The 27,998-nt window shown below is 41.2% G+C and overlaps 1 protein-coding gene across 1 annotated transcript; it reads right to left on the reverse strand.

Moving 5' to 3' along the window:
* On the reverse strand, positions 1 to 27,998 carry CALCRL (calcitonin receptor-like). The gene is made up of 12 exons (XM_010152608.1): positions 27,901 to 27,998; positions 26,686 to 26,830; positions 25,107 to 25,217; positions 24,057 to 24,169; positions 20,759 to 20,850; positions 15,207 to 15,333; positions 13,424 to 13,577; positions 11,900 to 11,960; positions 11,703 to 11,769; positions 5,860 to 6,078; positions 5,453 to 5,494; positions 1 to 278 (listed from the first exon to the last, which is right to left on the reverse strand). The coding sequence occupies exons 1-12, from the start codon at positions 27,949 to 27,951 to the stop codon at positions 57 to 59; spliced, it is 1,404 nt and encodes a 467-aa protein (XP_010150910.1). The 5' UTR covers positions 27,952 to 27,998; the 3' UTR covers positions 1 to 56.

Below are 27,998 nucleotides of genomic sequence, written 5' to 3' on the forward strand. Positions count from 1 at the left end.
TTGGAGTCCACGGGCTAGGAGGGTCAGCACCCCGGCCTGGGCTGCGCCTCGGGCAGTCAGCCGTACAGCTTTTCAGTCTTTAAAACAACACTCTCCATGTCGTGGTAGCCCTTCCCGTTTAAATGTTCGCTGGTGCAGTCGTGGTTGTAGCTGTAGCCCTGAACGTCGCTGATGGATGAGACGGTGTAAGAAGCGGTGCGCGTAGCGTCCGAGTGGCTGAAGCTGTGCTCAAACTGGATTTTGTACTGATTCCAGTGCCTTCTCAAAACAGCTTGGACCTAGGCCAGAAAACAGAGAGGTGCGCATGAAACACTTGGAAGTCTGGCGTTCCCTTTCCTTCTGATGACCAAGTGCCGTAACAAACCTGTCTAAGTAGGCGAGGCTGAAAAATCCTGGGAAGCAGGGTGCCTACCTGCAATCTGTCACATGAGGTGTTCTGAAAGAGTTACAGTTTAAGTCGGCATCGTTCTTTGGCCAACTTGGTGTAAAACGATTACTTTTCACAACTGTAGCGTACTAGTTGCTCAGGAAAAGCACAGGTGACAGGAGGAGCAGCAGCCACACAATTTTGTGCTTTCTCCCATGTGGACTGAACTCCAGCGCGGACAGAGGGGATTTACAGGTGGAAAAGGTCATTTCCATTCACCCGTCAACTCAAGAGGCCACATCCTCAGCAGCTGTAAATCCTTGTACTCCCAACAAACCACAGTCAACGCTTGCTACAGTTCTGCCACCAGAAAGCCCTCCTGAGGTTCTGACCACCCCTCAATCTAACAGAGGACAATTTCCCAAGCTCCGTACCTCTACCAGGGTTAAAAATAAAGCCGCCGAAGTAGCTGAAGGCCCCAGCTTGTGTCCACGTCTCCACTGGAAGGAAGCTCTGTTTACCGCAGCCTTCCGCTCCTACAATTTGGTTGAACACCTGTGCATAGCGGGGCTATGAAGCATCACGTGCGTGACATTCGCGCGGAATCGCTCGGCCGGCGAAGACGCCGAGGGAGGAACGCTAAGAATGGCAATAGCTGCTCTTGTTGCTTTTTCAACAGATGGGGTTTTTTGGTTAAAAAAGGTGCCTACAGAGCACGACTTTTCAATTTCAGCCAGTTTGTACACAGAGTATTCCTGCACTGAGTGGCAAGGCACGGACACCCCTCCCAAATGACTGGCCTCATTCACAAGCACGACTTTCATTCCGCTTCTCTACATACGAACGACCTAAACACCAAACAGTGACTGCCCCATTTAAATGTTCATATTTTGGGTAATACTTTTAAGGATTTGCCAAGTGCCTTCAGGGTTTCTTCTGTGACTGCTTACCTTCCCCTAACACAATGGCTTCTTTTGTCTAATTTTACTCTGTCTTTAATTATGGAAAACAAAAATAAACAGAGGAAAGAAAAGGTATGTAATTTTTAGACTTCCTGCAGTCTGCTTTCAGAATCCTGTCTAAGGGAGGACTGCATTTTCCTCAAAATCCTTACAAAGAGGCAGCAACAGAGTAACGTAAGAAATTAGTATTTTAGGGTAAAGGAGGATGCTCTCTTACTCTTCACAAAACCATTCTGATCCACTCAAAGCATCTAAACACAAATTTACAAACACTAAAGAGAAATTAGGTGTCTGATCTTATCCCCCTTCCTATCAAAATCCTGTATTTCTTCCGAGTCTAAAGGAAGCGTTCTTGGTTCCTCACAGCAGGGAGCTGGTTACCTGCCACTACACAGCAATACAGAGCCTTCGCACGGGTTGAGTGCATTTCCTGTGCTTCCTCATACAGTCAAGAATACCCCTATTCAAAATTCCCTCCTTTCTGAGAAGGAAGCTTGGAATTTATTCCTAGATCATACCCACCAACCTGTGCATATCACTAAGCTCTGTTCCATTTGTTCTCCTTTCCATGGTTACTACCTCAATACGATTAGTGTTTTACTGTAGACACATGCCCAAATAGTGAGCAATTTTCTATAGTGAGCTCACTCAATAGTGAGCAATTTTCTCCTTAGACAAGACAGGCAACAGGCACGAGATGGGGAAACATCAGCAACAGCAACTGAATGGCCTCACGGAGGACTAAGAAGTCTGTAGGCAGAGCTGGGAAATAAACCAGACTTGCCAAGCCGCAGAAAAGCCTTACACTCAGGTCCTCGCCCGCACTTCCTCCTGGTTGCTGAAGTAACGCTTCTTTAGCTTATTTTCAGTTGTCACTGGCATTTGTAAAGGCCGCCAGTCCCCATAGCTCAAGAGCCATGCTGCTTTAGCTTATTTTCAATTGTCGCTGGCATTTGTAAAGGCTGCCAGTCCCCATAGCTCAAGAGCCATCAGTACCCTGCAAGACAAGTGCCCTCGGGCTACTTGTAGGCAGAAGGCGGTCTCCTCGGCTTTGCTCTCTGGCCAGTGAGAGACTGCCACATGGAGTGTTTCCTGTGGGGGCAAACACCTTTCCTCTGCGCCTGCCCCAGTGCCCACCGTGCGCACTCAGAGCATTTCTAACGAAGCCACGCGTGTCTGGCCTGCTCCCAAAGCCTCCCTGTCACTGCTGCAGCTGTATTTCACCTCTGTCCCACCACAGGCCTGCTCCTGGAGCGCGTTGCAGCCTTTCCTTTATTACTGCTGGAGCTCTCTGTGCGCAGACCACCTTTACCCCCTTCTTGGGCAGAGGTGGCCTTCTGGCTCCTGATACTTGGTACAGAAAACGTTGACAGGTACAGCAGCAGCTGGGAAACACCGAGATCTAGACAGAAGGAGGTTAGTCCTTTCAGCACTGGCAGCACACACTTGCTGCAGACCAGCGCTAACACCACGCTGGTGCCTTCCCTTTGGGACAGTCTCTAACGAGCTGTTGCTCCGACAGGCGATGATAAAGCAGCACCTGGTACACGACAGCAGAGCGCAGTTGCAGGCTTCCTTCAGGCATTGTTATGACAGGTAGAGACCATGATGGCCACGGAACACATGTGTGCCTGGCGGCTCCCCTGCCAGCAGCGGCACCTTTACTAGCCAAAGGAAACACATTTTTTCCAAACGACACTGTCATTCTCCCCATGGATTTCCTTTCCGATACAGTTGTTTATAAGCACTAAGTCCCTGCTTGAACAAGGTGTAATTAAAAAGAAGGTGATTAGTGGCCACTGAAGCACTGAACCCAAAAGCAGTTTAAGCAGCACAAATTCCTGCTCTAGAGGGAGCAAAGACAGACACGCATGTTTAACTGACAAAGTCTAGGCAGAGGGTCTACAAATTAAAATCCCACATGAATAAATGTCACAATGGCTAAACCCTCCTTTCACCATTATCCTGCCAGCAGCTGTCCAAGAGGTGATTCACCTTCACCAGGTGTAGGAGCTGTGCAAGAGCTCACCTTCGACTACCGATGAGCTCGGAGTGAACTGGCAGGACGACTCAGGTTTGCTTCTCACACAGCAGAACAGCGCGCGTGAGAAATACGCCTTTGTGACAACGGAGTATTACCAGGTCCAGATCTGACTGATTGTATCATGTTTTAAAATGAGGGGTTTGGCTTGTTTAAGTAATAAAGTAGCCTCAGAAGATCTACAAGGATGAAAAGGCAGAGCTGGGCAGCGGACAGTGTGGTTATATCGAAACTGCAGAGATTTCAAGGTTGGCCCCCCTAACCTTGCACTGGAGCAGACCAAATTCTCTGATATTTTTTTTTTTCCAAATAACTGTTTTAGGAGGCATTCTGAGCTATAAAATTTAGAAGGGAAAGGGTGTGTGAAATATAAACGCCAAATGTGGGCAAGGGATCAAATCAGATCCACAACACAATGATGTGCTCTGCCCTGAATTAAACATATAAGCAGGGCCTTAAGCCTGGATCTACTTTAGGTGAAAACGAGGTCAAAGCCACTGCTCCACGCCCACTGAACCATGAGAGTCAGTCTCCTCATCTTTGCTGCCTCCTTGGCAAAGAAAAAAATAAAAAAAAAAAAAATCATTATTGAAACTCTTACATTTCAAGGTGGGGGAATAAACCTGGAAACCCCATGGAAGTTTCACTGCACTTCAGTCAGCTTTGGACTTAGGAGGAGGAAAGAGGGTGATCTGCACGAATCAATTCTAGTATTAGCCACATATTTACCTGTAAGTGAATACTGTTGTCCAGTAACATTATATGAGCACACGGCTACAATTTGATAACATCTGATAAAAGAAACTAAGGGTTTGGTCACATGAAAACATCTGGTTCCTCCCACACACCTGCTTACAGCCATATACTGCAACCGCACTAAACGTAGAACAAATGAATGTGCAGGAATAAGTGTAGGATTGTAATTGTTCCCCTGCCAAAGGCATTGGAAAAGTACAAGCTAGCTATTTGGTGGGGTCGTTTTGTTCATTTATTTTGGGGTAGTTGGGGTTTTTTGCCAGCAAGAACCATATTAATGAATTTGTATATGTTTTTTAGCACCTGTATCACTTTGATCTCTGACACTGTAAGGCCCCAGAAGCTCTCTGCAGCCTGGGGCCAGACTCTCTAGGCAAAAGCTGCTGTGTGCACCCCAGAGTTACAGGGCCTTCATCTGCCCAAGAGAACAGCAGAGCTTGTTAGTGTCCACAGGGTTAGCACCATGTATTGCTAACTGGGGCACACGCCTCCAACCTAAGAGCAAGGAGGTTTGTTCTGGGAACTGGCTGACGATGGTTCCTTAAAAGCGCACTTCTTGTTCAACACGCATTTCTGACTCGGGCACAGTAAGCTATGAAACTTCTGACTTGCTGGAATGATATTTTTCAGCAATGCTAAAATCCGGGTTTTCAAACTTCAGCCTGTAATTTCCCCAAAGAGCTGCCCTGACACAAGAGCACCCCAGCCCAGCAGCACGTATGCAACATGCTCTATTCCACACCAAACGAAACGGCTCTCCAGGATAACAGGTGCTACACAGCTCCTAGCACAGACAAACACACCTTTGGGGTGTTGGGTCACACTATACTTTTACACGATACTGCGAATTCATCAGTGACAAGCGTCTTCAAATCCTTACATAACCAAGAGACGTGTGTGCTGCTCAGCACAAAAGATTCAGTCCTCAAGTGCGTAATGATGCCACAAATCATGCTCTCCAGGATAACAGGTGCTACACAGCTCCTAGCACAGACAAACACACCTTTGGGGTGTTGGGTCACACTATACTTTTACACGATACTGCGAATTCATCAGTGACAAGCGTCTTCAAATCCTTACATAACCAAGAGACGTGTGTGCTGCTCAGCACAAAAGATTCAGTCCTCAAGTGCGTAATGATGCCACAAATCATGGCCTGGTCTTTCCCAAGCTCTGCTCTTGGCAGCCAGATTATGTGGTTAAAATGAATTTTCAACTTATGGGTTTAGATTTAGAGTTTTTAAAATATTTACAAATCGGAATCTCTTAAAAACCATAGAAAATAAGAAAAGCATTATATAAATATATTAAAATTTGTTACTCTACCTCTCCATTAAAGAAGCAGAAGATTGTAGCCACCAGTAGACCCTGTAAGATAAAAAGAAAGATTGTGCATCATTTTTCACATGCATACGGATTGCTCCAGGTTTGACGTAATTAGGGGGTCCTGATAACTTTCAGATATAGAGAGCAAAGACAAGATAGTGCAGACCTCAACTTGGTGAATTACTTTCTAAAAATACAGTGCTAAAAAGTATTGGACCACCTATCTACCATGATGTTTCTTTCCTTTAAGAAATGAAAATTCAGCATAATGAGGAAGTTAGAAATTCCTAAGAATATTGCATGAAGGTCTTTAAAAATTAAAATAACACGACCATTTCTCCTTTATCTGCTTCACGTGCCAAGTGCGATCTAGCTCAAGTGAGCAAAAACTGTTCAGTGCTTCCTACCTGGTAGTGCATAAGGATGTGCATCACATAGTCATACACCTCCTCAGCGATCCGGCCTTCTGGTCGCCATGGAAACAGCACAAATTCAATGCCAAGTAGCGGAACAAGGATCAGTGTAGCTCTCACTGCTTTCATGTAGAGGTTGGATTCTGCCTTGTGGGTGTCTTTCAGCTTGGTTATGAGAACACGGACGATATTTAGCAGGAAGAAAAGATTCACCTGTAGAAAAAGAAAATGGCACTGAGGATGGTCTGAAAAATAATCCCACACACTGTTTTGAGATGCTAAACCCCAGAAACTCAAGAAAACTCATACCACAGGGATAGCACAGTGATTGTACGATAAACACAAGCTGAACTCTTTGAAAGCACCTTTAAATAACCGAGAGTGGGCTTTGGCATCCCTTATCCGCATCTATTCCTCTAGTTAAGCAGTGTCCATCCAGATACCTGTCACTCTTGAAGCGTTCACAGCGCACGCACCTCTCTGCTACTGCGACAGCAGCACGCGGGTGAATGGTTAGTGTGTATGTATGAAACGACGGTGTCTTTTTAGGTGGGTCAGGAAAGAGGATGACACTCTTCCCTCTTTGTATTTAAACACGGTTCTTCAAAAAGCTACTTTTTATTTTTCATATATGAATCTGACAAATTTATAAAAGAAAGTCATCAGATTTTTTTAAAAAATAAAAATAAATAAAATGGCAGTAAAAATGTTGCTCTAAGGAATTGTATACTCCATAGGTAAACGGCAGGTTTGACGTTCTTAGAGTGGCGATGGTTGATTTTTTGGATCACTCAGCAGAACCGAAAACGGGACAAGTGCTGAGAAGATGCTCTATGGCATTCTCACGCACTACTGAACTGGATTATTCCCGCGGCTATCCAGGCTTTTCTTGTTGAACAGCGGTGTGCATCTGTGCCAGTCAGTTTCCCAAAAAGAGTCCCAGACTGAAATCACAACAGTGCAGACTGTGTCAGTCAACATGCAAGCGCTCATTGTAAGCAACCACAAACCTAATACGCACACACCCCCCCAACAGCGGAAGGATGTGGGTAACCAAAGCAACAGCAACGTTAGGGATGAGGACACTGTATTTTTCCCTGTCGTGCACTAATGCAGCCCCTTATCGAAACTAGAGCTAGAAGAGACCTTCAGAGCTCAGCCCGGCCTGTCACCCTGCCCAGGGGACCCACTATGAAAGGGACAGACCCAGAGGCTGGTCCTCTCCTGCCAGAGGGTTGTCAGCAACTACCTAGAGACAAATGGGCAGGGCAGGGGTTGAGAAGCCAGCAGACAGGCGGACAACTCCCTTCTAAACAGACTAGGAATTCCTGTCCCACAGTCTCTGTCTGCTATAGGACAAGTGCAAACAGGGAAGCCATTCCAGACCACATGTGTCACCATGTCCTCCACAACCTGGCATGGTTCTTTCAGGTCAGTTAAGATTTTTGTGATAAACAGCGCAAATTGTTATAGCAACAAAGGCCTTGACAGATATGTGATGTTATTTATATTCTACTTACGTGCTATTTAAATCATTGTAACAGGAAATTGTTTTACATAGGAAACTACTGCATGAATTTCTCCTGGAAGTCTCTGGCTACCTTTAAGCTTTGTTTAAGCAACCAAGGTCTTCTGATTCTTTCTCAAGGGATTTATTTAGATTTTGCGCAGCCCACGATCCTCATCCAACTTCCTATAGTACACATAGACAATGACTCCTTCCTCCATTTCTATATTTAATTCTTCTCAAATCTTCTAGTTCAACATCAACATGTCTCAAACACAGAGTTGTCAGCCCTCGCGTGTTCTGGTAGCGTGGCAAATTGCTATAATACTGGAATGCTAATGATCAAGGTGCAGTAAAATACCCCCCAGCAAGCTATTTCATGTACAATACGCTGAAATGCCCAGAACTGGTCTAATTGTTCCACTTACCCACCACAAACAAAAAGCACAAAAATAATCACAGAAGGAGATTGAAAATACGTATTAGGGCAAACAGAAAAGAGGAATGGGGCAAAGCAGAAGACAGAGAAGAACAGAGTAAGTGTCAGCAGAAATATGCAGCACCAGTTTTTCATGTGTCACAAATGCAGTGAGAGCAGGATGAACCAAATTCATAAAGTGATGAAAACGGATCTTGACTTTAGCAAGGCAGTGAGTAGGTTTTTACATTTAAGAAAAGTAGGCCAGTGGAACTACCCTCATATATTTTATCAAATTGACTGTGATGGTTTGAAAAGCCCCAGAGGAGCTCCATTGTGGTAGATGCGATGCGGTGTGAACATAAAGTAAAATACCAGCAGCTCCACAGTGACCTGAAAGTGCACTGGGTAAATAAACAAAAATGGAAACAAAGGCAGAGAAGGCAATCCTAAATGTTGGCACCTGTACTGGGAACTTAGTAGAATTTAGGTTTTGCCTTAAGAGTGGCTGTGAGCTTTGCTGAGCTTCTAAGTCAATAGGTGCTACAGTTCTTGAATTAAACTTTCCTCAGGCCCCCTCCTTCTCTCCATGCTGAGTTTGTGCTAAGCAATATAGTAATCCTTATGAGCATGTAGGTGCGAGTTCTGTTTAAATTCCTCCCTACGACGACCTCAACAGACCATGCTCAGCTCAAGAGACTCAGATATTCTTAGATACTAGCTGGTAGCCACTGCATGGCTTTTAAGGTAGTTACACAGCTTCAGATCTTAGCCTGCTTGAGCAGAACACCTGTACGTGCTGCTCATGAAGACATTTTATACCTGTCCTGTGGACATTCTCAAGGCAAAGTATAAGAATGCTAAGCATTCAACTTCTAAACTCCTAAGTCTTGTGCTAAGTCCAGCTTATGGGTCAGGGACCAACCCAGGAGCTCCTGAGCTTCCTTCTAGAACACGTTCTCTAAGTACTCTTCTGAATTTGCATCTGTCAAAGGCTGTCAGAGGCACCAATGCCTAACATTATTATAGGGCAAAATAAACATCCCTGTAATAGTATTGAAAATAACAATGGCCTAATTAAATCAAAATCTACTCCTTCAGTGGCACCAATGCAAACTAAATCAGTAGTGTGCTGGCCTATCTGAAACCTGCACTGAAATCTATACCGCTTTCACTGAAGTTCAAACCCACTGCTCCCCCCCTCCATTCTGATCAATATCTGTCCAGTATGAAAACTAACATCACCCTCTGCTGTCTCATTCCCACACTATTTCTTTAATTGTGGTTGCTTAGGCAAACGTTTGCAATTACAGAGGGAGCTGAAGACAACTCCAATCAAAATGCAACCTATGTCTGCTCCCATTTCCAGTTTCTTTGGCAGGAATCTGACCACAGTTACGTAATAAGAGGGACCGTAGAAGCAGCGTTATTGTTAACTTTATGTAACTGTAGGATTTTCAGCGACGTACAAGAGTTACATTCCCATTGGCTTCTGCCAATTCTCCCTGGCACCCACCCGACAGTGCTCTTCATGTTCTTTGAGATCTAGCTCCTGCAAGTAGAAACAGCGTCTTCTCCCTTGTTATCTAATTTGCAGTTTAACATTGTTGCTTAAATGTCTACTAAAGCAGGTCATGCTTAGTAAAGTGTGAAAATTGTATCTGGCAAGCAAGCTGCTTAAGCAAATGAGGGTTCTGTTCGCAAAGCCTGAACACGTGCATTTCTCCTGCTGTCTTTATCCTTAACTTGTGTCCTCTGAATTGACATATTACACTTTTTTGTTACCAGAAAGGAAGGCAACTCCTTTCAGGTATTTTCACATCACAGGCAAGGTGTGTAGTTATCTTTAATCTTTATTATTCCTACATGGTTTTCAAATAAACTTAGATTATACCAAGGCAAAAAAAATGCAAGACTAACACCTTCAGTCAGCTCATGAAAAAAGGAGGAATGTCTAAGAGACACAGATTCTGCCCAAACCAACCCCACAGAGGTGATTATTTTGCCTCCAGTAAAACCAAAGGACTTTCTTAGCATTGCCTTGAGTGGAAAGAAGACCTGACAGTTTGGGATGACCTTTGAAACCAGTAGGACTCTTGTCACTGGTTTCAGTATGATTTTGTGGAGACCAGTGCTGGGAAGGAGAAAATGATCTTACACCCTAAAATGAGGTCACTCAATGAGAGATGGCATAGTCTCATCATCTTTACACTTTTTTTCCCTGCTGTTATTTAAACAAGCTTGACTAATGTAAATTATCTCTCAGTTTTAAAGAGCTTTACCTGAGTGATGTGTCTGTGAAGAGACACCTGGACAAAGGAAGTAACAACCCACAAGGCAATGCAAAATAGCATGCAGTTTCTGAGTGAAATACAGCACCACTGAAGTGAGCAAAAAGAAAAAATCCTATCCTGTGAAAATAGGATTTCACTGTCTGTGTAAAGTAGAGAGGAAAAAAACTGAAAGGATTTAGAACTGGTTTTAACTTTACAGATTAAAGCACTAGTTAAAGTGTCTTCACATGAACATACATGGCAGCCCCACCTAACAGGACAAGAGATAATCAGTCATAATTCACACCCCAAGGGCCACAGTTCATTCAATAATTTCATGGGGACTGCCTCTGACTTCCCATGGAGAGGACCTCAAGTGATTCATGGTACCAACACAACCTTCAAAATGTAAGTTGACCAGCTAATTTCACTGTGAATGAAAATGGGAGTCATGAGAACCACAGCATTTGTGCAACGGTTTTCAGAGAGAATTCTCTATGCACAGAATGCCCTCTGCAAGTATTCATTAACAATTTAATGAAAGAGGAAGTTCATGTAAATCAGAAATGGAAATTGTTTCCAAAAAGTTAATGCTTCCATTCTTACTGAATTTTCTTTCATCCACCTAAAAGCCGTATGAGAAGTCAGCAGGCACGTACACAATACCTTTGCTAGATCGGCCTGAAGTTTCTGCAGCAGTAAGAGATGCCTGTAATACAGTCAGCAACTAATTCAGGTCACGTATAGAATTGCCTCTACACTGCAGCGTTCTGTGCACGATGCATTCGGAGATATTAATTATGTGGATAGCTGTGTAAGTAGGTACATATTAGTATTTTCTTTTATTACACACCTATTTCTGTTCAGCAATAGTGTACTGACTGAATGTCATAGGTCAAATTCAGTCCTAGAATAACTGAAGTACAACCCTGAGTTTTATACCGTGGAGTCTTGAGCAAAAGTTACCTACAATTTCCTGACTTCAGAAGAACACATCTGTGTAACAGAGCTGCCACTAACTCTGAGTGTAAGACAGGGGCCTGCGCTCTAAGAGTTCATGAGGACTAATGAAGCAGAGGAGCTGATTGACAGATTCATACCAGAACAGGGTCAGTCACAGAACTATACTTGCAGAACTATTTCCACTGGTTCTTTCCCAGGCCCTGCTCTGGTTTCTCTCCATCCTGTGTTCCCATGCACAGTCAGCACTGACATTCACCAGCCTTCTTTCTGAACCTCGGTGGGGTCCAGTCTGGTACCTGTTCAACCACCACGACACAGTGATGCTCAGAGTAGGGACAACCTGGCAAATGGCCTGGGCAGGTAGAAAGCATTCTCAGCGAAGGGAACAATTTGAGCATGGCCCTCCAGTACTCCAGGTAGTATCTAGTCTTTCCTCACCACCAGCACTTAAGTGGGATGATAATCAACATCACAAAACCTGAATTTCTCAATGGACCAAGGGCACAACCCTGAGCAAGGCCAATCCTGTGTCTCTGAGGCACCTGCTGGGTTAAGCGAGAGTCCTGGGAATGACAGTGACTTCTCAATACTAGCTTTAGGCTCTTACCAACTTTCTAAGCCCAAGAAGAACAGCCAGAAAACAGGAAAAACAAATTATTATCTGAAAAATGCCTACCAGCAGAGCAGCACAAATGGGGCCATGGATGATGTACAGCAGATGAGTATCAGAGCTGATCCAACAACTAGAGAAAACAAACAGGAAAAGAAAAAAATATTTGGCATCTTATTATCTGCTGTATTCCTTTCTCCCCTCCCCATCCCCCCTTAAAGAAAATACACAAGTTCTGCAAAGCAAGCTGAGATGCTACTTACTTGTCATTATAATACAAACTTCTAGCAACGGCATGGATGCAGGCAGGGATCAGCGGAAAACCTGGGAAGAAAAAGCAATGGCCAATAGCTAAGTAAACCTGCATCTCTTGCAGGAATCTTCTGTATTTTCACCTCATCCAAACCATATGCCTACAGAGCAAATAAAGCAACAGGGACCAATTCTGTTCCTACGTTCCCAGATTTCTTTCTGAGGGGTGGAAGAAACCTTATTCCCACTGTCTTGCCCGGAAATTCATACCAACATGCAGAAAGAAAAGGCAAATCAAATTATAACATTTTAGGATGCAACAATCAAGCTTCAATATCAGAAACATTTTCCAGACTGCAACCTGCAATAACGTTAAATAGGTAAGTAATATTTAAAGGTGATTGAATACGTGACAGTAGCATTAACTATGATTAGCAATGCTGCTCACGCCCTCACTGACACTTGCTGGGTATTCAGAAAGCAAGGCCACCTGCAAAATACATTTGGAAACAGACTCTGGAAATCAGGCGGAATTCAAAATTTAAAAAGAACAAACCGATTAGTTATCTTGGGTCCTTGACCATATGACCATAAACTGGAAAACAGAAGGTTCAGCCTGAACATGAGGAAACACTCCTTCCCTGTGAGGGTGACAGCACTGAACAGGCTGCCCTCTGAGGTGGTGGAGTCTCCTTCCCTAGAGACTTTCCAAAGCTGCCTGGAATTGTTCCTGTATGATCTACTCCAGGTGATCCTGCTCTGGCAGGAGGGGTTGGAGTACATGATCTTTAGAGGTCCCTTCCAACCCCTACCACTCTGTGACTGCGACACCGGGGCGGTACCCGTTTTTCAGGGGTTGCTGAACCCCTTTTGCCCCAATCCCAGCTGTGCCGGTAGCGGGGCAGCTAGCGACACCAGGTGCCAAGTCATGTTGTAGCCTGATGTACCAATGCCTCGAAGCGGAGGAGAAAGCCCTCGCTTGCCCTTGTGAATGTGCTGGGTGCATTATCTGAAGTGAGTAGGTTTGGCTTGTTAGTTTTGATACCGATATTACTTGAGACCTTCAGCTGCAGCTATTCTGTATTTGCTTAGTGAACAATACAGGTCAAATGGAGCTGCTGGAAAAATAAATCCTTGGCCATCTCTAACTCAGTTCTGACCCTCCACCCTCGACATGGCAGACTTCTCTGAAAACAAACATTCATTCCTGAATAAACATCTCCGAGATGAGGACCAATGAATAATTACTTCTTAATGTCTTTTTTATAATAGGAGACTATTTTCCCTATACAAAGGAGGAGTCCCTTCCTGACTCCAGAAACGCATAATCTCTCTTTCAGCAAAGATAGAGGTACATACAACTTCCCCCGCTAACATTTCTAAGCCTGTTGAAACACTGCAGACAAAGCAGCGGGCGTTGCCACCATTGTTTAAAGCTACCAGCTCAGAGAAGCCGAGGGACAGAGGTTCCAGTTCTCATTAAAAGGAGTAAGAGATCACATTGGCCTGGAAATACAGAACAGGAAATTGCATACCCCAGCCAAGAAGGTAGTACCACATCAAGTGTTGTTTCTCAGCAAAAACAGCCACCACAATGAGAGTGTGCAGGTAAATGCCTTCACACAGCATCCAAAAGTAGTTGCAACCCATTAGGTACAGGTAGATGAACTGTGACACTTTGCAGCTAACCTGTAGAAAAAAAGCAGAATACAATATATATTTTTAGGTTGCAAAAACCTCAGACCTTTATTTGCAAAATGGAAAAAAATACTGCTTGAATCAGATTTTAATGTGGTGGGGTTTTTGTTGGTGGTTTTTTTTTTTCTTTCCGTTTTCCACTACAATTACATTTTTTTTTAAACATTCCTTCTCAATTTTACCAATCACAACAGAAGTGAACATGTGAAAAACTGCAGCCCGTGGGAAGGACCCACACTGGAGCAGTTGGTGAAGGACTGTCTCCCATGGGAGGGACCCCACACTGGAGCAGGGGCAGGGTGTGAGGATCCTCCCCTGAGGAGGAAGGAGCAGCAGAGACACCCTGTGATGGACCAACCACAACCCCCATTCCCTGTCCCCCTGCACCGCTGGAGGGGAGGAGGGAGAGAAATGGGGAGCAAAGCTGAGCCCGGGAAAAGGGAGGGGTGGGGGAAGGGGTTTAAAAAAAAAAAAAATTTTCATTTCTCATTATCCCACTCTGATTCAATGGGCAATAAATTAAATTAATTTTCACCAAGTTGAGTCTGTTTTTCCCATGACAGTAATTGGTGAGTGATCCCTCCCTGCCCTTGTCTCTACCCAGCATCCAGCCAAGGTCAGCCCACCACATGTGAAGACTAAAATGTGAAGCTGTGGAAAAAGAGCAATAGTTAACTTGCAAATTCAGACACCATTCAGATCCTTCCCCCCCACACACTTCTGAAATTGCTGAGTGTTTCATCGATCTATTTCTGGCATTTTGCTTAAAACAAACCAAAGATCAATAATGTTTTCCCCTGTTCTGCTACCTAACTCACTTAACGATCATCATTAGCAGCTCTCTCAAGCCTACACCCCAGCACTCTGATGAGATTTTACAGGAGAAAGAATTTATCCTTGTACTTAATTCAGCTCCTGGAATTTTGCCCTAACTTTCATGGAATTTAAATTTATCTTTCAGATCTAAATAAAAATAAAGCCATAGTTAGGGATTTGTTTGTTTATGTATTTCATTTTCAGGCTCTTCTGTTGCTATAACTCATAGCCTTTTGGGAGAGGCTACTGATTCACACTTACCCCAGTATTATCAGGAAATGAGAGAGATAAATCAGACCTGAATGGACAGCGTTTTTATTTTGCTTTTCGCTTTTGGAATATAAGGGTCAGCTTTATTCCTCTTCACAAAAGAAAAAAATTCTTCTCACTTCAAACTGGAGATGGCAAAATTAAAGCCATAGGGAAGTAGCTGACATCCAAAACACACTCCAAAGCTTTCTTCCCTGCCCTTCCTCGGTGAATTCAACTGTCATGACCTCACTGACACCACCTAGAACAGGGTACTTTCTTGCAGTTGTTTCAGTGCATAAGTGATCTGTACAAATTCAGAAGAGCAGTTCAGCCTGTTCTGTTCCTTAAGGGGTTTTTACTGTTTTGAAACCTCAAACGTGAAATGCTCAAATCATTGTTTGACATCTGTTGTACTACGAAACGTGGCTACGTCATTACTGAACATTTCAACCTCCCTGTATACAGTGCTTCATCAAGTACATGTGTCCCATTTACCTCTGCTGCGTTTTACACAAACAAATCATCAAGGCTGCCAGATAGTCTTTTACTTACTGGATTAGTTGCAACTAACTCCTGATTGTTGGCAACTGCAGTCAGTGAAATTATTGTTACAACAGAGTTGCAAACAAAAGAGAAAAACAGATTTTTATGCAGGGTAATCCTTTGGCAGCTCAAACTCCTAGAAAAGAGAAATGAGAACAAATGAATACACGGGGGGACAACTATGTGTACTTGGGGACAACTCTGAAATTTTGAAATACTAGAGTTCTCTGTGTTATTACGAATCTTACATCAACCCTTTCCTTCAGCTCCAATCCAAATTTAATAGAACGATGTGAAAGGTAACACCTTCCCTTCATCTCCGTTTTTTGGACAACAGGAGGCAAAGCAAGTACGTTCAGTGCCACTATGTTTACAATGAAGGGCCCACTATGTAGTGGCTATCTAAAAATTATTTAAATAGCAATAATATAACATGTTTCAGAAGACTGATACCTTTTTATTTCTTAGTACCCGAAGAATTTAACTATCACAATTAACTATCACACCTGAGCTGGAAGAAGCTGTGTTACTCTACATATCCATTTACCTGCTAAGAATTTTTGAGGATAATTTTTACTCACATTCCTGTAATTTTTTTCCTTAATCCTATAGTAAGGATAATAACACAAATATTACTTTGACTTTTATATATAACTAACTATATCAAATACAATTATAGAAATATATAACTGCATTTAATTGTGTTAATTTTCAAGGTTTTCTTTTAATCTGCCAATAAAATTAAAGAGAAAAGTATCTTTTGACAGGATTAGATAATAAGTAATACAGAAAGTTGAACACAGTTGCACCAAATTTCTGTTTATCTGCAATTCTCAAGAAAACAGGTTTAACTTAGTATCATTCCAAGAAGTAGGAGTGCTTCTCATTCAAGATTTTCCAAAGAAATTCAGCTATACAGCCCAACACAGAAGATAAAAAGCCCATGTGGATGGATATACAGGAGATAGGGATATTAATGCTCAAAAAGAAAGTAACATCCATTTTTTATGAAAGCAGATGATCGGTTGACAAAAGCTGAGTAAAAGAGACCCTTTTGGATGTAAGGTGGGGGTGCGCAGCACACATGAGCAAGCCAACTGGATCGGTCATACAGCACGCCAGTGCTGGCAGTCAGGAGCAGGGTTGGCATGCAGGGCGAGTGCTGCTCAGGGAAACACCTCCCAAGAAGAGGTGATAAGGAAAGAGAAGTGATAAGGACTGCAGCACTGTGGTCGCTCTCAGGAAACGCTCTTGGGTTACTTCACAGAAAGCCTCTGCTGAAGCCTGGGCTGTAAAGAGCCTGTGCTCTACAGCTGCACCTACCACCTCCTTCTATAGCCAGCAACGCGGGGTGCCGTTCATTGGCAGCGTGAAACGACTACCTGGAGGAGGGCAATCTGTCACTTAACACGTGCAACTGCTCCTCACTGCGAGACACATCAGAAATACATCAGCAAGGTCAGCTCGGGACAAGTCTAAATTGTCACACACAAAAAAATCAAGTTTTCTACCCTTTTCAAGTAGCATGCGAGGAAAAATAAGGTCAGGTATGGACAATGGTGATTAATTTTTAATTTGGGAGACCAGGAGGGAGAATAACTTTATATATTAACAGAGAAATGCAGATACGGAATAATCACCAAAACTGGAGGAGTATAATGAAATCTGTTGATAACATAATAGACCAAACAAGAAACTGGCTATAGAGAAGACTGCAGTGCTTGGTTCCATTCCTTGCAACTGTCACAAGAGGAGCATATGAAGCATCCCACAGACACATGGAGTAAGTCAGCAGGTTCAGATCTGCACAGTGCAGTACCGTGAATTGGGCAGTTTCTGCACACTAAGCCTTGGAGCCTCAGGTCACCAAACGTGGGGGGAAGGAAACCACTCTAGAAACTAGTGCTGCCATGCAGCACAGGGAGCTACCCTACATGAATCTCTGTTTGCCAAGTGTTTTTTGCCAGGAAAAAAAAAAAAAAAAAAAGGGTCCAAACCACAAAAGACAGCTGTGGATATGAATTAAATGTAAAAGTGTATTCCATTAGGCTTTTTTAAATTTTATTTTGTCTTTGGATTTAATGCCCAAAAGACACAAAGCTTTGGTTATTATAATATGCCATTTTTGTCTTCTTTGAATTTGTCCTGTTTTGTCTTTTTTGCTAATGGTTTGTATATGAAAATAGAGGCAACACTAGATTCTAGCTAAGGGCTTTATGTAAACAAGTCCTGAAATTCTGTCTGCTTATTGTTAGGATTCAATGCACAGGCAAGGAAAGGCACGTACAGCTAATGGGGCCATCTCTCGGGGTCATCCAGCAGCTGTTCCTGTTGAATATTCAAACACACCCATCCACACCCACCTCCACCCATGCATAAAAGGATTGAAAGGATCACCGGACAAGAAACAAGAAAGCCAGACGGATGACATTTAAAAAAAAAGCTGGTGTTGGTAATAAAATTATTTTTTCTTTAGCCTCCCCACCCTCCCCCTTCTGTTACCCTTCCTATATTCCTTTTTCTGATTGTTTTTCTTAATGACATAATATCCTTTAATCATTTCATTCTCATAATTACATTCTAAAAACATTTGAATTATCTGCTCCCAGATTAAACCCTGTGCAATAAAATAAAAACAGACCTCCTGCTAAATTACCTATTTCCCTTCCTATTTTGACTCCTGCATGTCCTGAGCATTTGGGAAAAATTCATTTCTCCAATATTTCTCCAGCAGAAGAAAGGTAACTTTTTCAAAAGTACCCAGACGTGGTTTGGGGTCCAATTTTTTGGATGTATTTAAATACTGTAAAATGCAACCAGCGAGATCCACATACGCACATAAGGGGAAGTATTCCTCCAGCTGAAAGTAACAAAGTGAGGATAGGAAGCTCCTGCCACTGGCAGTCTGTGACCTGGTGGTTTGCCCGCTCTAAGCGTAGTGTTGCTATCCGCTGTGAGCGCCGTCACGTGATCTGACATGATGCCTGACCAACTTCTTTATTTCAGGTGGGGAACTTTTTGTTTCTTTTTCGTTTGGGGTTAGGGGGGACACCTTTCAAATTATAAGCCTCCTTTCTTGGAATTCATTGTTCTGTTAAGGTTTCTTTTGCCTTGCTTTCTTTATGAAAGCCATACAACTATTTAAACAAAAGATTTATAATAAACACATGTATGGTTTCGAGCATGTAACAGAACAAAGAAGCAGAGTCACTGCAGGACTTTTACGTGTTTAGATGAATTTTTGAGGAAGACTCGAGTTCCGAGTTTATAGCCCACTATCTGTTATTAAACCTACAACTCCAATCCACCTGGGGAACACAAGTCACACACTGGACAAGTATTTCCAGTGAGACAATTTTTTTAAGAAAAAACAGAATTTAATATGAAAATATATGTAATATATAATATGAAAAAATGAAATGGACAGAAACATTTTAATCTCAAAAAGTTTAAGATATTTGAAAAAACAGTCATTTTTCCTATGGAGAAAAGTACCACATTTTTTATCAAGCCTAATGGTCAGCAAGCATTGTCTGGAAACTATCAATTGACCAGCAGAATAAATTTTTTGGAAACATGACAAATTCAAAGGCACCCCCACAAAATAGCAAAAAAAAAAAAAAAAAGTCCACCTGTTAAAGCTATGAATAATTATACAAGCTTCAGCCGATACATAATACATCCTAGTATTAATCTAGATCCTTAAATACCCTTCTGGTGCTAAAAATACATTAGAGGAACTGAACATCCCAAGAGAACAGCTTGTAGAGGACTTTCTTTAGCTTCCTTTAAATTCTGTAATTTCCTTTATATCCCAACATAACCACGTTCTAGAAATTGTGGTTTGTGGGTCTGGAATAATTCCATGTGGCTCTCTGAGAAGAGATGATATTTCTACCAGAGGGAGAAAAACAATCCCTGGAGGGTTAGACAAACAGCAGTTAGGATGGTAGCAAAGCAGATCACCTGCTTTGCTGAAAGTGCCACAAGCCAAGACGAAACTGGCTTGGGTTTCGTACCATAGTACAGAAAAACCATGCTTTGCTGTCACCGAACTTTTACATTCATATTGTGTTCCAAATCTTTTTGTTTGCTCCTGAGCAGTCTACGTCAAAACATTTTTCATGTCACATTAAGTATTTAGTCTGTTAAACTTCTTGTGACATTTATAGCAAGAGTATAGCCCTTTTTTATGCAAAATCAAGCTTCTTACAAGGACTCAGCCATTTCACATGTTGGTTTTGTGCAGGGAAAATTAATTTGGAAATAGTAAGCATTGTTTTTACAGGTCATATGCAAATAAACTGATTAAAAATCAGAAATGTTTTGGTCTGCCCTCATGAAGTCAGAAAAAGCTGAAAAGTCATCTTGGATATTGGATTTCATAAAGAGAGGCTACAAAGTTGAAACACCCTGGTTTGCTGGGGGTTGGTAGAAATGATGTCCCAGAACCTGGGTAAATAACGCATATCTAAATCAGAAACACTATATTCAGCCAAATGTGACTGAAAGGGTACTTTTATCAGATAACTGCTACCCCTACCTAATCTAAATCCAGAGCATGAGGAAAGCAAAATCTGAGCGAGCCCCACAGTTGCTGGTGTGTGCTATCCGTATTTCCAAGTTGGGAAAAAAAAAAAGACGGAGCGATACAGTAGGGTATAGTGGTAAGAAATGGGTAAGACAGTAGAACAAATCTATATATCCAATGAAAAATGATGCAGGAATGATGACTAGTGCCAGTTACCACGGCAAGCCTATGCCGTGCAGTGCGGCATCTGGCAGAGATAACAGTCCGTCCCTCTCAGCTCTGCTCACGTGGCAGTGCTCCTGGTTTCATCCTTCTATTAAGCCTCATCTGCTTCTTCACAATTAAAAGTGTCTTTCATGGGAAAGAAAAGTTCACAGAATGTGAAGTAATAAGAAGACCAGTTTAAACGACCTGTGTGTTACATTACAAGTTGCTGTGACAGCAGTGATACACTGCTCAAGCTTTCAGGAAAGTAACATAATAACTGATAGACAGTGGATAATATGGTGAATAATAAAAAAAAGGATTGTTCTTATTATTCCCATTCCTACTCTATCTCTTAGTCTTACTTTCTTTACAGTTAATTAAATGGTGTGGCTACCTACTTCGGCATGTTACTGTACCTATCACGTGTCATCAGCATTTTGGTTTCCATTTGCTCTTTAGTTTGACTCATGCTTGGCATACCCACACTGTAACTTATAGTGGGAAAACAACTAATAACAATTAAACACCCTCCCCCCACCCAGCCAACCACTAAAAAAAAACCCCAAAACCAAACAAGCCATAATTTTTCTATTTTCCCATTTTACTTTTCAATATATTTGACAATGTCGGTTTGCATATTTGGGATTTTAGGTTTCTGAGAAAAGAAACCTAAAACTTTATTTCGTTCAATGCCAAAACAATATACTGACTTTCTTCACCTTCTTCCTCCATCTAATTTAATTAGAATGGCTGGTGTTTGAAGTAGTGAAACTAGGTTTGTGGCAACCACCAGTATTTGGTAAAGGATTTTAAATATACTTACTTAAAATAAAAGAATATGCCAAGAGAAATCAGAAGTGATGCAATTGAAAGACCATGTCCGATGATGGCCAGGTAGTACAAATTCAGAGCAGTCTGCAATACAAGAACAAAGCCAAGCACCTGTGATGCATACAGAACTATTGCTGATAAAGCACACACTTAGACATCTCTTCTGATACAAAATGACTGCACTAGGATTAAGAAAATACAAACTTTACAGATAACAATAAGCCAAGTCCATAATCCTGCAAATCAACAATTTACTAAAATGGCTTTCTGTAGGGCACACAACAGGTTCATTGAAAACACTAGGATTTACATCTTACCTGTTGAAACATCCGGTTTCTAGTATGTGCTATTTTTTTGAGTATTTACATAAATCTGACTATTTATGCTACTGTCCTAGGTGCATTCGTGTCTGAGGCTTGATTCATTATTCACATATACCTTAAGTAGGACCTCCTATATGAATTAATGTATTTTTTTTCTCAGAGGGGTTTTTTTTTTTCCCTTACAATTTAAAGATACTTCCTACAAAGCAAGCTGTGATTATGATATTGGAAATTTAGTTTTCATTTGAATTTAAGGAAGGACGTGAAAAAAATTAACACTGACCCAAAAATAGCGAAGACTAAACAGTCTTGTTAAATAAACCTATAACAAAATTTTAGCGTTATGAGAAGCTGGGCAGATAAAGAAGGTATAAATGAGGAACTAGGAAATTAATATTTGGAATATATACAACATGTTATTATTATTTGAATTAATAAATATATTAAATTCCACCAATAACAAACCCCTGATTTCAGTCCTGGAATGTGCCTCACAAAATTTCTCTTGTTGCATTAAAGGTAAGATTATCATTTTGCACATAAGGAAATGAAGATTTTCAGGATGAACCTTATACTATCACAATAAAGCATAACGATCTGGATCACATAGGAAGAATTGGAGCATTCATGCAAATTCCCATGTATTTTAAACTATATGTATCCTCTGAACTTATTATTCCAATTTAAGATGGACTACGTGCAGCCTGCTACGTATATTGGCTTTTGAAATAAGATAAAAAGACTCCAGGTGAAGCTTTAAGAAGGTTAGAAGATAAGACAAAACTACCTCTTGGTACATGTCAGAATTTTTCAAATTATCGTTATTTTTTAAATGAGATAACATAAAAAAAAAAAAGGCAATGCAATAGGTTTAAGTGAAACTTTCATAGAAATCTGGGAGATAAACCAAGGGTTATCCCTGAAATGCTAAAGATGGGCTCTACATAATGACAGCCTTTCTGTCACAGGTCCATATCCACATCACCACCTTGTTCAGTGACCAATGTAAGTAAAGGAGCACGCTAAGGATTTAGATTTCCGCCCAATTTCCAAGTGGCACGGCACAGCAGTATTGCAGGGACTGCTGATGAGGGCAGTGACAATGAGAACTGAACAATGCACAACAGTCAGCTTTATTGTGCATTATCTAATCCCCCTTCTCAGCAGCGTGAAAAGATAATGTTTAATACAACCACACATAGAACTGCAGCAAGCCGTAAGGCTTTCTTCAGAGCTATGAATCCATTTAAACAATGGCTTCTGATGCATGACAGAGTTGAAATATGCTGGCAAAACAGCCTGAGGAAAACCAGCTCATTACCATAAAGAAGGACCTGCTTGGATCTGCTCCTAGCTAAATAATATTTTCTGTTTCCAACTTAGAATTAGAAAGAATCAATGAATTACAGTATCTCTTCTAGTAGAATTAAACTGCATCAACATATTCAATGTCTCATGATTTGAGAAAAACCAATACCTTATTATCATCTATTGCCAACTTTTCTCAACAGAGTTTCTAGGTAAATACCCTGGAGTACTCTTGACAGCAATGATGCAGACAGTTAGAACCCCTACTAGATGTCTGTACTCTTGACACAATCTGCTATAATTGAGCTCTTTTCCATGAGGTCCTGATTAATTTATGGTCTTATCCTCATCAGCTTTTTATATTCCTACTTCTTGAGCATTACAGTGTCCATTTACTGCTGCTTCCCATGACTGAATGCTTCATAACCATAAAGAATACTAATGACCAGACAGTTGGGAGGGGCATGGAGGAAACATGTAATTTTGCCCAGTACACCCTCCCATACCACAGAGTATCTCAGAAGGAGAGCACTTGGAGGTGTACCAGGTTTTTAAGATTTATTTTTGTACAGCTGCCAATGGATGGGCAACTTCCAGATAAAGAGAAGTCTTTAAAAATACACATACACTCACACGGGTACATGTGTGCATAGAGTCTACCTTAGATGTACAGAAAATAACTCTCTCAAAGCATTTTTCTGCCTGGCCTGGGCTAATTTTGGATTCTTGCAAAATTTTATTTAAATAAACTTGAAGTATAGGTTTTGCATTCATGTGAGCACCTTAATATCTCAAAAACTGGGGGCCAGGACACAAGACAGAATGGGAAGGGATCACAAGGAGAAACAAACACTATCTAACACTTCTCACTGTTTGCTTCTGTTTGGCCTCCAAAGATTCAGTAGTGAATCCACTCAACGACAGCTTTCCTGCACTTTGGTAAAAAAGAAAAGATTAGGTCTGCTTTTCACACTGGGAGAAAAAAAAAACCCAAGCACAAACACAGTCCAACCAAACTCTACTTAAATCTGCCCTGGACATGGATTAATCCCAAGTAAAACTGTAGTTGCACACCTGCGGAAAATCTGTCACTATGAGTTTATGAGATAAACCCAGCACAATTTCCAGAGATACGCAAACCTCCTGCAGTTCTGCAGAACTTGGAGCCTACCTCAAAATTGCCCAACACTACCGTACTCAGGAGACCATGTCCTCAGGTGCCACGTCTGCATGTTCCTTGAACACCTCCAGGGACGGTGACTGCACCACTGCCCTGGGCAGCCTGTTCCAGTGCCTGACCACTCTTTCAGTGAAGAAGTTTTTCCTAATATCCAACCTAAACCTCCCCTGTCGCAACTTGAGGCCATTTCCTCTTGTCACCAGTTACCCGGGAGAACAGACCAGCACCCGCCTCCCTACAACCTCCTTTCAGGGAGCTGTAGAGAGCTCTCAGGTCTCCCCTCAGCCTCCTTTTCTTCAGGCTAAAAGTGAGAGTACCCTGTTTTGCACAATTCATCCTTTTAATCCAATATGCTGCTTCTTTTTGCATTTTGATATTGCATCACCTCTGCTGCCATTCAAGTTTTAAAACGTGTAATTTTTCAGATCACTTTCATGACATGGGTAAGCAGGAAAGCACTGCATACATTCCTTTCCTACCTTCACTTTTTCGTGCGTATAGATGTTACACTGGGTATAGTTTGTCCACGTCCTGTTGCTTTCTGGGTGCCTAAACCAATTCCCACTCGGATCACAGATCTTCGTAACTTTTTCTACAGTCCAAGTAGATGGAAAGAAAGACAAAAAAGAAAAACAAACCAGTCAGCACTGAAGTTCTACTTCCTGATGCCTAGTATTTCATGACGAAAGATCGGCAAACAAGTGACAGCTTTATTAATACAACTAGAGAGGCTTTGCTTGTTACTATGAATTCTAAGAAACTAGAGGCCATTGCTTTTGCTTGGCAAGGGGAACTGATGATGTGTTTTTCTTAAGAAAACAAATAGATTTCCCTTCCTCCCATCCTCTAAGTACCAAAATATACCAAGCTAACTGTCAGAGAACTACCAGATGAAGTGACAAGAATATTTGAATGGCTTGTTTAACATCCAATCTAAACTGAAGTTTAACATCCAACTACTGTAAATTAGGGTTGGACAGGCAGCAAAAATAATAAAAATAGAGAATCTGCTCAAGAGCCAAACTGGAAAATTTCTGGGACCACATAACGATTTCTATCGTCAAACAAAGAGAGGCATGAAAGGACCCTGGGAAATACCAAATGCAGTAGAAAGAGACAAGAGTGGAATTCTATGACATTTTCCATATGCTCACTGATGCCAGGGTCAGCCTACAGAAGTATGAAAATATGCACTTCGGACAACTCCTGTTGACTTCAACCGCTAAACTGAGATAATAAGTCATATTTCTGCTTGTCAGTCAGAGAGAAAGAAGTTCATCTCTAAAAGGAAAAAATGGTGATCTAACTTCCTTTTTCCTAATCTACAAAATCTCTCAAGGAACTATTTCAGGAAAAAATAGATAGCCTGTCAGTTTTCTACGTGATAAAGGGAAAGTGCAAATAATGGGTTTGGAGCTACCAAAATTCTGGAGCATTAGTGATTTGAGTGGGGCAAACAGGAGGCATCAGACACCCAAAACCTTGTTTTATTAAGACATATGTTGATGCAGAAGCCCATGCAAACTTACCTGATGGGTTGAAATCCTGAAAGTAGTCAGGACAACGCTGTACTGACACAGTTCCGGCAGCAACATCACTCCAGCACAACCAGCCATCCCATGTCCTGTTACAGTAAGGACCTGCAAACAAGACACCTGCTAATAAAATAACGACCCTTTTTTCATAGTAGTCTTTCAAAAGCAAGACATGAGACTGCATAAGGTTTCTCATTTGCAGCAATGAGAAAAAAAGAAAATAGAAACATAAGATTTAGCAAAACTCTACTTAATAGAAACAGTTCCTTATACGTACATTTCTTTGAACACATTTTAAAATGTAGCATCATTCACCATTAAATGGTCTAAATCTACAATTTACAAACTTCAGATCTAGAGCACAGTCAGCAAAAAAAAAAAAAAACCACCACAACCTAGATCAATCCAGACCAAGTAATGAACATGAACAAAAAGCTTCAGCTTGCAAAGGCCATTTTACTGAATTTATTTCCATGTTTAAACATATGTTTACTAGTTCACTGCAAACACAGTGGTATTCTAGAAGCCATCAGAAAGCCTGGGTGGGGGCAGCCACAGCTCCTCTGTCTCAGGCAGAGCTGAGACTGCAGTGATCACTTCTGTAAGTGCTCCAGGGAGAGGGAATCTACTCAAGAGCCTGTTTCAATGCCTCATTGCATTCACGCAAATTTTAACATCAAAAATAAACCTCCTTTGAGAACAAGCTGAGGTTTTGTAAACAAATCCTTCCCCAAAAGGCATGCAGAATGACTGACCCTCTCTACAAATTTGAAGAAGATGTCTTTAGTATCTTCCTTTAGTTTTCTTTTTAGGACTTAATAATAACCCCCAAATCTCAAATGCTGCACTTTTCGAACATCACGTAATTCCTCCTCTTCTCATCTTTAGATTTTCCACTTTGTCCAGATCCTTCTGAAGGTGTGATGCCCCAGGATGGACATAAGCTTCCACTGTCATACTTGTATCCGTCACTGACCTCAGGATGCTCAGTCTCTCCAAAGAATAATTTCAGAAGAGAAAAACAACTCATTGTAAAAGAGTACAATTACCTCTTCTGCCTCAAAAGCCATTCTATATGTCCAGAAGTTGTAAAGGAAGAAACAGGGAATACAGCAATAGTAACTGAGGTTAGCTCTGAGTGACTTATCAGGAAGAGTATTAATGATACTAACACAACCCTCAAGGCAGTGAAATTATGTGTATCAAGATACTTACAATTTTTAAAGGCAGATGCAACCAGGGAGACAGAGGTATTATAAGAGCATGAAATTAAGTGGTAAGCTTAATTAGTCATCGCTTTTAATCTGGATATCTATTTAAGTTAACATTTTTTTATCTCATCAGAAAGAAAAAGCTTTGTGTTATACAAGAAGTGGTGCTACGGGCAAGTAATATAACATTTCTTCATCTTGTTGAATCCCAAAGAGATGTTTCTTAAAAAATTGTACAAATACAGTTACAGCCAGGAAAATAATTGCTACCGAGGCAAGAAATCAATATAAATAAAGGATCCTGAATTACTGCAATTGTATCTACCGGCCTCTGTAAAACCTTTTAAGAAAATAATCTCTACCTTCCTTCCTATGAATAGGATCTTGCATAATTTTCTGGTAGCATTCATACTGTGCTGTCATAATTTTATTCCGTGTAACACTCAGTTGAGTCAAGTCCTCCGTCATATTCTGATGCCCTTCAGGTGGTATCGCAGTGGCAAAAAACTAGGAGGAAAAAGACTTTTTTTTAAGCAAGTCACGTACAAACTCCAGTATAAACTTCCTAAACTTCAATTTTTTTAAATATTGTATTTCAAATATTATATTACTGAAGGAAAATGGTCTTCAAATCTTATTACTGACAATGTGATTTTGTGTTTTTTCTGGTTAATTTAGCAATTCTTACTACTGAATCTTGACAAATAACTCTTGTATGAGCGTGGGGGAGTAACTATCTGAAAGATACGCAAATAATAATAGAAAGATGCAAACACAGCACTGAAATAGTCAGAAGCACATAAACAGCTTTTGCAAAATTCAGTAAAACACATCGAAGTTACATTAGTCTAAAAGGCATTTGAATCAGGCCAAAATGATGCTTTATGAAAAGAGACTTTCCATATATTCTGCACTGAAGCTTTTCCCTTCTTTAGAGCTATTTGGTTTCTCTATAGTCTCGTGAACCATAGAGTCAACCCTCAGAATACAAAAAGGTATTCAAAAGACAAAACATCCACTTTTATATATATAAAAAAAAAAAAAAAAACAACCACAAAACACACAAACCACTACCCAAAAAAACCCCAAGACAACACTGTAGAAAGTGGATCTTGATTGAAACTTGAGCCTCTTAACCACATTTTTAAAAGAACTTAAGTATTTTATGGGAAGCTACTAAACTTCACAGAAAAACAAAGCTGCAGATTGAAATACTGTACCCACTGTCATACAAAGAGTGAAATTACAAGGTCAAGGATGCCCTCTGAATCTGAATTGGAAGTCTCCTCCACTCTTCCTGGGGTCTTCAGACTACTGCTTATACGTTACATGTCAACCGTTACTGGACGGTTATCCGCCAGCAAAGAATATGCTGGGTTCCGCAGAGGTAAATACTATTTCTGTTCCTTTACCACAGGAATTAGGAGGAGAACAGAAGGTAAAGGAAGATCCCACTATGCAGAAACCATATCTGAACACAAGATTAGTGGTTTCTGAATTTCTTTATTAATAATTCCTATGGTATACTGTACACACGTTAAAACTGGAAGGGATGTTAAAAAAATCATAAGACTCACCATAGTAACCAATAGGAAGAACAGGAAAACTGTGATCCAGCTTTTGGTCATTTTTATATGCAGTGAAGTGAATTATATTGTAGTCAAATGAACTCAAA

This window comes from Eurypyga helias, unplaced genomic scaffold (genome assembly GCF_000690775.1).
Source record: "Eurypyga helias isolate BGI_N326 unplaced genomic scaffold, ASM69077v1 scaffold7185, whole genome shotgun sequence".
In the NCBI taxonomy this organism is placed as follows: Eukaryota; Metazoa; Chordata; class Aves; order Eurypygiformes; family Eurypygidae; genus Eurypyga; species Eurypyga helias.

What these genes read in the sequence shown, in the direction of transcription:
- CALCRL (XM_010152608.1), bottom strand. Translation starts at nt 27,951, where the DNA reads ATGACCAAAAGCTGGATCACAGTTTTCCTGTTCTTCCTATTGGTTACT. An exon ending in GGCATATTCTTTTATTTTAA is followed by an intron (nt 15,334 to 20,758) that starts GTAAGTATATTT and finishes TCTCTTTTCTAG; the next exon opens with GAGTTTGAGCTGCCAAAGGA. An exon ending in AGTTTGTATTATAATGACAA is followed by an intron (nt 11,770 to 11,899) that starts GTAAGTAGCATC and finishes TGTTTTCTCTAG; the next exon opens with TTGTTGGATCAGCTCTGATA.